This window comes from Carassius auratus, chromosome 30 (assembly GCF_003368295.1).
Source record: "Carassius auratus strain Wakin chromosome 30, ASM336829v1, whole genome shotgun sequence".
NCBI classification, from domain to species: domain Eukaryota; kingdom Metazoa; phylum Chordata; class Actinopteri; order Cypriniformes; family Cyprinidae; genus Carassius; species Carassius auratus.
In genome coordinates this window covers 21,473,738-21,486,275 of record NC_039272.1, presented here as the reverse complement: position 1 = coordinate 21,486,275, position 12,538 = coordinate 21,473,738, and the positions used below count along the sequence as shown (strand labels likewise).

General features: G+C 36.3%; 1 protein-coding gene across 2 annotated transcripts in view; it reads right to left on the bottom strand.

The window, feature by feature from the left end:
* The window catches only part of rasgrf2b (Ras protein-specific guanine nucleotide-releasing factor 2b), a 61,458-nt gene that overhangs the window by 15,815 nt on the left and 33,105 nt on the right, over window positions 1-12,538 (bottom strand). Inside the window, exons 10-16 of one of the 2 annotated variants that reach the window (XM_026212121.1) lie at window positions 11,610-11,770; window positions 10,477-10,543; window positions 9,889-10,025; window positions 7,285-7,367; window positions 5,767-6,015; window positions 2,998-3,090; window positions 1,453-1,862 (exon numbers count right to left, since the gene is read on the bottom strand). In XM_026212121.1, coding sequence (XP_026067906.1) covers window positions 1,453-1,862; window positions 2,998-3,090; window positions 5,767-6,015; window positions 7,285-7,367; window positions 9,889-10,025; window positions 10,477-10,543; window positions 11,610-11,770 — 1,200 coding nt within the window. The remainder of the gene's footprint in view (window positions 1-1,452; window positions 1,863-2,997; window positions 3,091-5,766; window positions 6,016-7,284; window positions 7,368-9,888; window positions 10,026-10,476; window positions 10,544-11,609; window positions 11,771-12,538) is intronic. The other variant, XM_026212122.1, reaches the window with a different exon arrangement.

Below are 12,538 nucleotides of genomic sequence, written 5' to 3'. Positions count from 1 at the left end.
TTCGCCCAAAATCTCAAGTTTTCTGTTTTGCATTAAGGAGGCACACAATGCAAGTATGTTGGCACTTCATTTGCGCGTGGATTTTATGTGGAGACAGGAGAATGTTGGTCAGACTAATAGCCTATAAAAGAAAATATCACATTTGTTTGGCTGTCAAGTTATTATAATCAAGTGGTATTCAATGTTATTTGGAGCAGCTACAGATATCTTTCCCACAATATTCACTCTGCCAGCTACTTCTGGGAGTAAATGAAATTTTGCTTTTAAAGAAACAAAAGCCAGCTAATGAAGTTCGTATTGATGAACATCCATGCTACCATCCAGCCAATGTGTTGACCTAATTCCAACATCCCATCACTGCTCACCCAATGCAAAGACTTTTATGATGAAAATCTTAATTATACTTAATTAGATATCTTGTTTGATACCTCCTCTCATGTAACCTTCCTTGAAAAGACAAGTGCCAAAAAGCATTGTGATAAACTGAAAAAGTAAGTCCAAGATGGTGGATGAAGCAAGATAAATTTCAATTTTAAAATGATAAATCTTAGATTTCATTCAGTGCTGAAAAGTATAATCAAGTATAAAAAGTATCACTTTAGTGTAGTTATAAATGATCAAACATTTGTGTGAACTATGTTTTTATTCTTTTTTATGTGTTGCACTGTTAGTAGTGTGCAACGGTGCCTAATTAGTATTATTATTTTTTTTTCATTGTTTTTTTTGTTTTTTTGATAAACCTTATTACCTGGCATTATAGCCATGAACCAAACCAACCAGCTATGAGGTGAATTACAAAATTACAAACTTCTATTTGGCACAAAAAAACTTTTTTTTTTGAAAATCAGACAAAAATACTATAGCTTTATTGAAGACGTGTACTACAACCCAATGAAGCACTGCAAATGACGTTATTAAACTAAAAACTATGAATAAATAAATAAATGACAACTGATTTATGTTGATCAAGATGTTGATCTTCATGGGGTGCTTCATGGGAGTGTTCTTTTAACGGAATTTGCTTGTTTAGATTCTCTGATTGGTGGAGTTTTTTTGTAGAATCATGGGTAACAATTCTACACCTAAAATTCTGTTGTTGAACACAATTATAAATAAAAAAAAGTGGACTGATGGCCTTAACAACAGTAAGTACCACTGATTAACAACCTTATCTTGTAGCTCACAACAGGTCTGCCTTTAATGGTTTATAACAGGGGTGCCCAGTCCTGTTCCTGGAGATCTACTGTCCTGCAAAGTTCAGCTCCATTTGATAATTACAGAGAGGTGTGTTGGATAAGGGTTGGATCTGAACTCTGTAGGTAGATCTCCAGAAACAGCATTGGACATATAACTGAAAAATCTCTATAGAGAAAATAAAAAGGATGAAAGGGAAAGGAAGCCACCTACTAAAGTAGGCATTAGACAGCAGGGAAAAGAGAATTTTGTGCTCACCTCTCCTGATGCTGCGACGCAGTTTACCGCAGAGGGCATCGATTCTCGGCACTTCTGCATTCTCATCCGGAGCTCCAGGGCTCTGTTCGGGGGAGGATGGACTTTGTCCACGGCTAAGATCCGAAGGGGGCTTGTTGTTGTTGTTGGACGGTGGGGGTGAGATGGTGGGATTGGCAGAGGTTGGACTACTGGCTGCAGATGACGAGGTCGTGGACAGATCCAGGATGCCCACTTTTGAGCCGATAGGGGAATTAAGAGAAAGTTTCCTGATGCGAACCGGAGAGGAAGTACGGGAGGGGATGGAGAGAGGTGGAGGAGATGAGAACTTGCGACACAGTCTGGGGGATTTGTCATTTACGTGGTCCCCGCTGCGGTTGTTCTGGTTGGTGGCGAAGAAAAGCTCCAGGGATCTGAGTTGTGGAAACAACATTGAAAGATAGGGCATAAATGGCAGAGCAACACTGGCATTTCTCTCATGTTCTGTTCTCCGTATTGCATGCTCCACTAAATACACTTGTCATATAGTCTCTTGGATGCATTCTGGAAACAAATGAGGAGTATTGATTGCAGCTTTCAGAAATTTAGAAAACAGCAGGTAAACACGGCAAGATGTAAAATCTGTAATAGATGACAGCGTTTGTACAAGTGCAAAAGTTTTGAGAATCCAGGATTTAAAGGGTTCATAAACCAGCATTCCCTTGATCTTTTGACAACCCTTATGTGTTACTCTATGATGTATTACTCTATGTGGCTAAACACTGAAGATCAATGTCTGCTTCAACATCGCTGCCTGTTTAGCCCCGCCCACAGATTTTAACATATAGTGTAAATAACGCAAGTCTACGCAGAACCTAAACGGTATAGATGGCTTTGAAGACAACAAGATGCTGTTCCTTGCCAAGTTGTGGAAAAACAGTCTTTGCATTGCCTTCCTTTTGATCCCAATGTCAGGAAAGAGTGAATTAACTTTATTTTTAATAAAGTTGCAGACCGCGTCAGCAAGAATTCAGTCTTTTGTTTACTTCATTATACCGCAGATTAATTTACAAATAAGGCACAATTTGACGCAGGGTTATCTGAAAGATTGAAACTAAAAGATCATGCTAAAGTATATTGGATCCGACAGTAATATTGCATTTTTAACCGAAATCACAACAGCATCTATCTGGGAAGGACGTGGTCTGTCAAACATACACAACTATTAGCCAATCACAGCAGTGGTTGTTTACTTCCGAGTCTATAACCCGTCGTGCCTATACAAACAGAGCACTCAGATAAAGGGGCTCAAAAACAGGAATTACTTTTAAATTTTGATTTTTTTTTTTTTTTTTAAACATTATAAGTGTACCTTTATATAAAAAAAACCAGTACAAAATAAAAAAGAGAGGCAGTTCATGACTGAATAAATTCTAATATTTGTAACTTCCAAAAAAGAGTATAAAGATTCCCCAAAATAAAGACTGGAAGAGTGGAAAATGTGAGGATACAAACTAGAAAATGGACAAAGATAAAAGTGAATGGGTAACAGAGAGATGGGTTTGTTACTTTGACTGATCCAGTGCTATCTTCCTGATCTTCAGGCTGTAGTCTGGGCAGATGGATGCAATGGACAAGCGGTCAAATGAGTGATACTGGACCCTGTGTGACAGCAAAGTAGGTGTGAGGATGAGGAACATCAGAGACAACACATTAAACATCACATCACTCACAATGACCACGAGCGTCTGCACATGAGGTACACAGGCTGCGTTTGCCTTCTGTGCAAGCACACTGAACAATCAAGGAAAATGGAGGAGGAATAGCTGAGCACTCTTCAAGGCTTTCTGAACTGCTTTTTATGTAAAGGTTACCAAGAGTGCACCAATTTAACTTGGCAGAACGCCTACTTTTGGAACAGAAAACATTATTTCACTTGAAAGGACAACTCACTCTTACAGCAGTTTTAGACACATACACCAAGTGGTTTCTTTCAAATACAGTATTTAAATCACACAGAGCAGCATTTGAGTATGAATATATGCTATTATTTCAAAAGGATTTTAAAGGGGCACAATGTAGAAAGCTGACTATGATCCAACAAGTTTCCAGAGGCAAGCCATTTGCCTGTCTACACAAAATATAAAACTGTTGTGATACGTAATACAGTTATCCCCATTCAGAAGATATTTATGTGGACCAGTGAGATCCCTCTATGGGCACTTAAAATGTGATTTCTTCTCAGAGAGTTTTAAATATAGTTAAATATAGGGATCATATGATGCAATCTCAATTTTTCCTTTCTCTTTGGAGTGTTACGAGCTCTTGGTGCATAAAGAAGATCTGTAAAGATGCAAAGACTAAAGTCTCAAATCCAAAGAGATATTGTTTATAGAAGTTAAGAGTCAACCACACCTTCCTAAAATGGCTCTTTCTAACACGCCCCCAAATGTATACGTCACTATGTTGTGAAAGCGAAGCTACTTTGTTTGGTCTTCCAAAAGAGGACACAACTAGAAATCAGTGGTTAAGTTGTATTTACAACACTGTTCCAGAACAGTCCAACCCAAACATTCAAATGTGTGCTGCACATTTTGTGGTGTACAAGGACTGTTTCCTCTGAAAGTAGCCAACAATGTATGTGTCTGTTTCTATAAACTGGGGAAGTTCTAAATTTGCAAGGACAGTCTGGCACTTCTGACTCAAAGTCTGTAAGTACGTTTACACATTTAACGCCACATGCCACTAATGATTCAAACGCAAGTGTTGAGCAGTGTAGAGTAAATGCTAGAGCTTGTTGTTTGTCCTTTCCCCAATCAAATGCAGACATGGTTTTATGTTTATGCAGTGCGATACCCAACACAACGCATAAAAAGACAGTCTAAGTCAATATAATCAGTAATTATGTCCCCACTGGATGCAACAAATGCCTCGTATGTATAAAGTTTTATTGCTTTTGTGTCATTTCACCTGTGTCCTGACATTTTATCCTACCTGTCAGGCACACACTGCATCACAGTGTTAAGGGACATTTCCATCACACGCTTGAGGCATTCGGCCAATCACAACACACTGGATAGCTGACCAATCAGAGCACAGCTCGCTTTTCAGAACGATGAGCTTTATAAAAATCAATGCATTTCAGAAAGGCGGTGCATAGAGGAGAAACAATATTGTACATTATGTGGAAAATAATGTTTTTTTTTAATCTTAAACCACATAAACACATTGCATTACACTAAATACACAAAATAATGTAATTTTTTTAAACAACGACATATGACCCCTTAAACAATAGAACTGGCTGTAATATACTGGTTACTAAATATAGAATATATACAACTGCAATTTTTTTTAATTAAAGCCCGCAAAAAATTAAGAAAGCTTTGAGACTACTGTGATGATTTTAATGTGTGTTTTTGGCTAATTTGGTTAAACAGTGTCTCTGATTAAAACTTTGGAAGTAAAAACAGTATTACGAGTTGGTTAATTTTTCAGTTTGAACTGTTTCAATGCATCAATTCATTTCAATCGTTTTCAAATTGAGTGTTTGCATCATCATTAAAAAATGTCTCAATGCTGTATTCTTCATAAATTACGTATATGTTTCAGTAAATATTTATTTACAATAGGTCGAAATAGTTGTTTATTACTATAATTTAAAAATATTTTTATGTTATGTTTTACTGTATATTATTTGCATTTATTTGCAAGATTTGAAAAAATACTCAGCAACAATATACTTGGTTAGAATGATAGACTGAAAAAAACAAAAACATTTGTGACCCTGAACCGAAAAACCAGTCATAATTCATCCAGGTATATTTGTAGCAATAGCTAACATTGTATGGGTCAAAATTATCAATTTTTCTTTTATGCCAAAAATCATTAAGTTATTAAGTAAAGATCGTGCTCAATTAAGATATTTTACAAATTTCCTACCATAAATATATCAAAACTTTTGATTAGTAATTTTTGATTAGTAATATGCATTGCTAAGGACTTCATTTGGACAACTTTAAAGGCGACTTTCTCAATATTTAGATTTTTTTTGCACTCTCAAATACCAATTATTTGAATAGTTGTATCTTAGACAAATTTTGTCCTAATAAACCATACATCAAAGAAAAGCTTATTTATTAAATGTACCCTTATGACTGGTTTTGTGGTCCAGGGTCACATTTAAGTTAATTCAGAGAAAATAGACAAAAATGAGATATGCAGTATATATTTTGAACAGTGAAAGAAAAAAGGCTGTTAAATATATATATATATATATATATATTTGCATTACCCAGGTCTAGCAATGACTTTTAACCCCTTTAAGAGTTGTATTACCTGACTGGTATGGATGTAAAGGGCTTCTTGTAGATGTCAGCCAGTTTCTCCATGACCACGGTGGCAGTGGTGAAGATTCGGTAGGTGTGCAGGAAGGTGTTGAGGAAGTCTATGGAGAGGAAGCGCAGGTCGGTCAGCCTCTCCAGCAGTCTCTCCACGCTGGCGTAGCGGATCTGAGGAACCTTGCAGGAGTTGAGCGTCTTACTGAAGCAAATGTCAACATCATCTTTATGGAGACGCGCATCGGATCTAATAAGGAGCACAACCAAACCATCTTTAAGGTCTGTATGCTGTACATTTATGATGATATTGTGACGTATTAGTGGAGATGTACTGATATAATTTTTTCACAGTTGATAGTAATTGTAGCTAAATATGTTAACTTAAAGCTGCAGTCGGTAACTTTTGACGCTCTAGCGGTTAATAAACAGAACTGCTTGCGTCTTGCGGAAGAACATCGTAGCCGGAACTACTTCTCTCTGTTTATGTCTATGAAGAATCACAAAGGTACTGGGTTACTCCGCCGCGGTACCCCCGAAGCAATCTAAAATAGTCCGAATATAAACACTTATTATAGGTGTACCCTAGTGATTCAGGACAAGCTAAAAACACGGTTTGGAAAATGGATTCATGGTGTACTCGCTTATTATATACATTTTTCTACATTTTGAACACAAACATAGTTACGGACCGCAGCTCTGATTGGTTGTTTCTTAACGGGAGCGACGGATTTCTGCAAATGGCAATAGGACCACTGGGAGGAGCCAGAGGAGCTTGATTTTTTCCCAGATTATCTGTCTCATATTCTACTGTCAGGACATAATGACAGGTTTAATAAATATGTAAAAAAATATATTTTTACAAAAGTTACCTACTGCAGCTATAATTATGGTTTAGACTATTTAAACCTAAATCAATATTTCATATCTATACTTAATTAAAATTATTTCAAAATTGCAAATGCAATAAGCAAGAAACAGCCAGTTGGTCATTATAGCTAAATAAACTCCAGCTTGGCTGACAGAACATCGTCATTTACATCATATTCAAATGTTTTATTTTAAATAAATAAATGCATACAGATATAATAACACTTTTTTGCTTATGGTCCTTTTTTTGCCATTGGAAGTCAATAACATGGACAGTTGCACTGAAATACTGTGATGCTTTCTGAACTGGTATTGCCAACATATTTTCCAGCATGCAGGGACATTAGCCCTGGTTGGTTGCCCTTATTGTAGTGTGCTCACTGTCACTGCAGTGTTTAGCTTGGACAGATGCGTTTGCACATGTGCAAAGAGCCAAACTAAAGGCATCATTGCATGTTCACTGGGCCAGCTGATGCATTTTTGTGCACTTAAAATTTTGAAGGATTCATCATTTTTAAACAGCGATTGTTGGCTAGTTGAAATATTATTTTTAGGTATTCAGTCTTTTACAAAATGCTACTATAATTACAAAAACACTGACACAAAGCAATTAAGACATTATTTCACATTAAACAAAGGTCTGCCTTACTTGATCATGTGTGGCACTGTGACTTTTGAGTTCTCCTCAAACACGCTGGTCATCAGTCCATTACAGCGGATGTTATCGATGCACTAGATAGAGCACAAATTCAAATGAAGAGAGGGATCAAGCCAAGGAGCAGAGAATAATCCAGTCACTAAACACTGGACATACTGTCATTTCTTTGTTTGAGACTGGGGGATACAAGGACAGAGAGATGTCTCTTCTGGGGTGTATCAGTAAACCAGGTTCAGTCCACAAGTAAAAAGTGATCCCCTTCACGAACAAGTCTTAAAGGGATCTTCAAGTGCCTATTTGCCACAAGTTTATATGATTCTTAAATAAAAATTCTATAACTAAACAAATTTCTCAATGGAAAATTTTTACACTGTCACAAACAGATCTTTTCAGAGCAAGCTGTTTTCTGGAATGCTGCTTTAAATGCAAATGAGCTCTGTTCGCCCCACCCCTCTTTTCTGAGCCGCTCTCTGAGAGTTGGTAAAAATTTGGCCTCATTCATCGTGAAATTTGCTAAGTAGCACGTTATTAGGAAAGGTGACACACTCACTTCTTCTGGACATGAAGCTGGATCATGAATGTTTTGCGCGAAGATATATGTATTTACTGTAGGTAGATTGGGGCATATTCCCTTCAGAAACAAATATAATCCACTTCATCTTCAGTGGCTCAGATGTCGGGAGTTAATGACAAGTGCTGTGTTCAATATTACATCTCACAACAAAACACCTCGATCGATAAGAAGCCATTCTTGTCTGTATCTGCTCTGGTGGTAAAACAATGGTGGACTGATGACAGCTCACTCAGGGGTGGGTCTAAGGTAAGATGCCAGTCTAGTCTATGCTGAAATGCTACTGTTAATCAAACAATAGTGGGAGGGGCATTTCTGTGTGATGTCACAAATATAGGCATCTAAGATCGGCTCGATTTGAGAAAGGGGAAAAAAAGAGTGGATCTTTATCATTATAGGGTGGTTGTGTAAACACAATGCCAACACACATTTCAGTTCAAACAACTTGTAAAAGTGCATGTGGCATCCGATGACCCCTTTAACCTCATGGCTCATGGTGTGAAGTTGCAGTAAGGTGGGTGTTAGTTATTATGTTCCATTTCTTCTGTGGAGCCATTATAGTTTTGTTTTTTAAAGGCTACCGGGAATTTGTATGGTTCAGAGTAATTGCACAAACTATAGATGAAGTGTCAGGCACTGTTATCTTTTTATTGTTACTGCTGTGCATGCCTATAATCAACAGGAAACTAGAGAGAGACAGGGTCGTATATCGTTGAATATGAGAAATGAAGAAAGCTAGATACTAAACCTTCATCTCCAGCATGTGCATTAACAACCAAGCCACAATACTGACCAAGTTTCTCACTGAACATATACAGAAAAATAATACATACACTACAAATCAAAAGTAATTTTCTGTGTGTGTGTGTAAAAAAGAGTCATGGTTACAAGAATTTCAACATAGCTAATCATTTCTTTGTTTATTTTTTTTGTTTTTGAGCACCGAATCAGCATATTACCATGATTTCTAAAAGATTATGTGACTCTATAGATTGGAGTAATGGCTACTGAAAATTCAGCTTTGCCATGACAGGAATAAATTACAATTTAAAATATCTGTGTAAAAGACTTTTCACAAACATTAAAGGGATAGTTCAATCAAAAATGAAAATATTGTCAATAATTACTCACCCTCATGCTGTTTCGAACGTTCCTTCTTCTTTGGAACACAAATTAAGATATTCTTGATGAAATCCGAGAGCTTACTGATCAGAGAGAGCGAAGCAACTGACACATTCAAGGCCCAAAAATGTAGTAAGAACATCGTTAAAATTGTACTTGTGACTTCTGTGGTTCAACAATAATTTTATGAAGCTATGAGAATACTTTTTCTGTGCAAGGATAACAAAAATAATGACTTCATTCAACAATCTCCTCTCTTCCATGTCAGTCTTCTAAGTTATCTGTATATTCTTGTTTGATTAAGTAAGGCCTGAACAAAAAAATTGCTAGTCAATTCTGTGTCCAAAACATAAGTCATGTTCACAAAGACTGCTTTATGTACAGATTGCGTCTTCCTCTGCTTTAAACAAGACGCAGTGCATCCAGGTTCTACATCAGAACTCCATCTCCTGCCTCAGTAGCACCACACACACGTCATGATACTGTTATGAATGCACATCGAAGCCTGACACGAAAGAGAAGAAATTGTTGAATAAAGTTATTTTTGTCTTCTTTACGCACAAAGTATTCTTGTTGCATCATAAAATTAAGGTTGAACCACCGATGTCTTAACAATGTCCTTATTACCTTTCTGGGCCTTGAACATGGTAGTTCCATTGCTGTCTATGGAGGGTCAGAAAGCTCTCGGATTTCATCAAAAATATCTTAATTCTTTTTCTGAAGATGAACGAAAGTCTTACAGGTTTGAATGAGTATGATGAGTAATTTTTGGGTGAACTAACCCTTTAAAACGATTGCCAACCCAAAACGTTTGAACGGTCGTGTACTTGTTAAAATACCCATGAGCAGTTAACTGTAACTGCAGAGGAGGAGCTGTTGGTTACATGTGGCTTCTCTCTAACCTGGCTGATGTCGCTGGTCCAGGCCGCTTTCTCCTGACGGGATGGTGCCAGCAGCACCACAGTGAAGGCAGGAGCGTCTGAGGGCTCTACCACAATCTTAAAGTCCAGGTGTCCAAACACCTGCCCCGAATTCTTAGCTGAAAACAGACAGAAGCTTACAATTAAATATGAATCATACTCAAAAATCCTAATTTACCCGTCCAGAGGGACCTCTCAGGAAAACAATGGTAGCAAAAACCAATTAAACTGAAGGAAACTCTTCTTAGTAACATAATAATGGTGGTGATGTTTATTAAATAAGCTCTTAGGGACCATATTCAGGGATCACGAGAGGGTCATTGTGATGCAGTTTTGAATTAGCCCTTCGGTCTCTTTATATACCCTCAAGTGGATAATCAGTCCATGACAATTATCATGTCTGCCCATCTGACATTTAAACAGCAGGTAGTTTGGACTCTTTTCTGACCTGTCTATAGTAGTTAATTAACCTGCAGTATATGAATAATGGCCAATATATAGCTAATGATGCATGTCTCCACTCATCTGTGCTGATGTGTTTGAAAATGTGCATCGAAGAAACATGCTCACCGTCTTCATCATTAGCGTCAGGCTCCTCGATGAGAGTGCATTCAATCAGGGACAGTACACCACCTTGCTGCCAGAGTCAAACCATTAGGTTGAGAGGTTAATCACAAAGGGAGAGTTTCCTGATATTGATGGTTTGTTAGAATAATGGCTTTGTGATGCATCTCATCTACAAATACATTTCAAAGGTGTTTTCCAAAAGCCTCTGTAGTGCTTTCTTTTAAAATATCTAATTTTGCTGTGGCAATCACCAAATAATTAAATAACTGGTAATTATTTAGCTGGATAACAAAAAAAAACAAGTGTTTTTGAGAAAACGAAAATTGAGAAAATAACTTGAGATTAGTTAATGCATCAAACAAATTAGTAAATATTTTGTACTGCAAGTGTGTATGAACTCATAGCTTTATTGGAGTTGCATTATAGTTAATTTCCAGTTTTTACTGCAAAATAACAAATTGTTTTATGTTGCAAAGTAATTCAATATTAACAAAAAATACTATATTATTATGATGCATATAAAGCAGAGTCCTGCACACTGATGGGTGACTGGCTTTATATTAATCAGGATTATATCAAATTAAATATAATTTAATTGAAGAATACATAACAGCAGAATTCTGCTGTGATTTATGTATTTACACTGCTAGACTGTGAGTACACAAACTAAATAAATTGTATTAAGAGATTTTTAAAACCCTTTTAGTTATACCTATTTGAAGCTCACAAGGAAATTCAGCTTCAGAAATTTGGATTGACCCAGTCAATTAAAATAGCACAAAAACATGTCACAAAGTGTGAGAGGAGTAATCAATACATGATTGTAAAGCACTCTGGGTGTACAGCAATACACAATAAAGTGCTATTTAAAAATGCATCATTCATTCTTTCATAATACACAAAATATACAGGGGAAGCTGAAACCTCATCACACACGATTAACCTTTTGACATTATTACAGTTATCAAATATTTGCTGCCTGGTTTCTATGTTATTGATCATCAGGGGTTTGCTTTATAATCACTATGCCCTAGTTGCCCTCTCAATACATTCAACACAGAACGGAAGACTTTTTTTAGTGACTGATAAAATGGCATTTTCATTTGCTGTACTCTGAGTGCATGTGTGTCACGTACTTTGAGCAGGTGAAGTTTGCCTCCTGAGCTGCGTGTGCAGATAAGGAAGTGCTTGGTGAAGAGGAAGCACTGTCTCTCCCCTTCCTTTTTGAGTGAGAGAGAGCCTAGACGCACCTTACTGAGCTTCCCTCTCTCCACTGAGGGCAACTGGATCAAAGAGCCTGAGAGAAAGACATCAGGAAAGAGAGAATGGAAAACTAAGTCCAAAAAAATCCATGTGTCCATACAAGTAATATATTTAGAACAGCACACTAATACAAAGGGAATCTATTTACTTTATTAAATTACTGTATTAAATTGATATCACATTTTTTTTTATAGTTTTATTTTTTGCTAATTTATATTTTTTACAAATGTTATTTTTTTCTTTTCTTATTTATTTTTGCATATATTCTTGTAAAAAGTTTAGTTGTTAGTTTCTATGGCCTTTTTCTTACATTTCTTAATTTATTTATTTATTTTTTACAATGTTTCTTTAAGATATCTAAAAATTTCATCTTATGTTTAAAGAATTCATGGGTTAACGTTTCAAAAGGAGAAAAAATAACTTTTCTAAGGCCACATTTAAAAATCCGGAGAGACTGTTTTGATAAGCAATCTGTTTTATTATTGCTAAAAAATAATTTTTTTTAGCTTAAATTCAGAGATTTTAATATTTTAGCAGATTTTAGCAGTGCACACTGCATCAAGGTGAACGATTATAAATGCATGATGAATTATCTTCATTGTATCACTGTATGTGTGGGCAAAGACAAATCAAACAGTCAAATCAATGTTCTCTCTTGCTTATTTTTTCAGAAATCAGCATCTCACATTGAAAATATAAGACTTTAAGAGACTGCTTTGTTACTGCAGCAGTATAAATAACCTTTTAAAATTAAATGTCAGGTTTTTTTGTTTGTTTGTTTTTGCTGTGCCTATAAGAAACA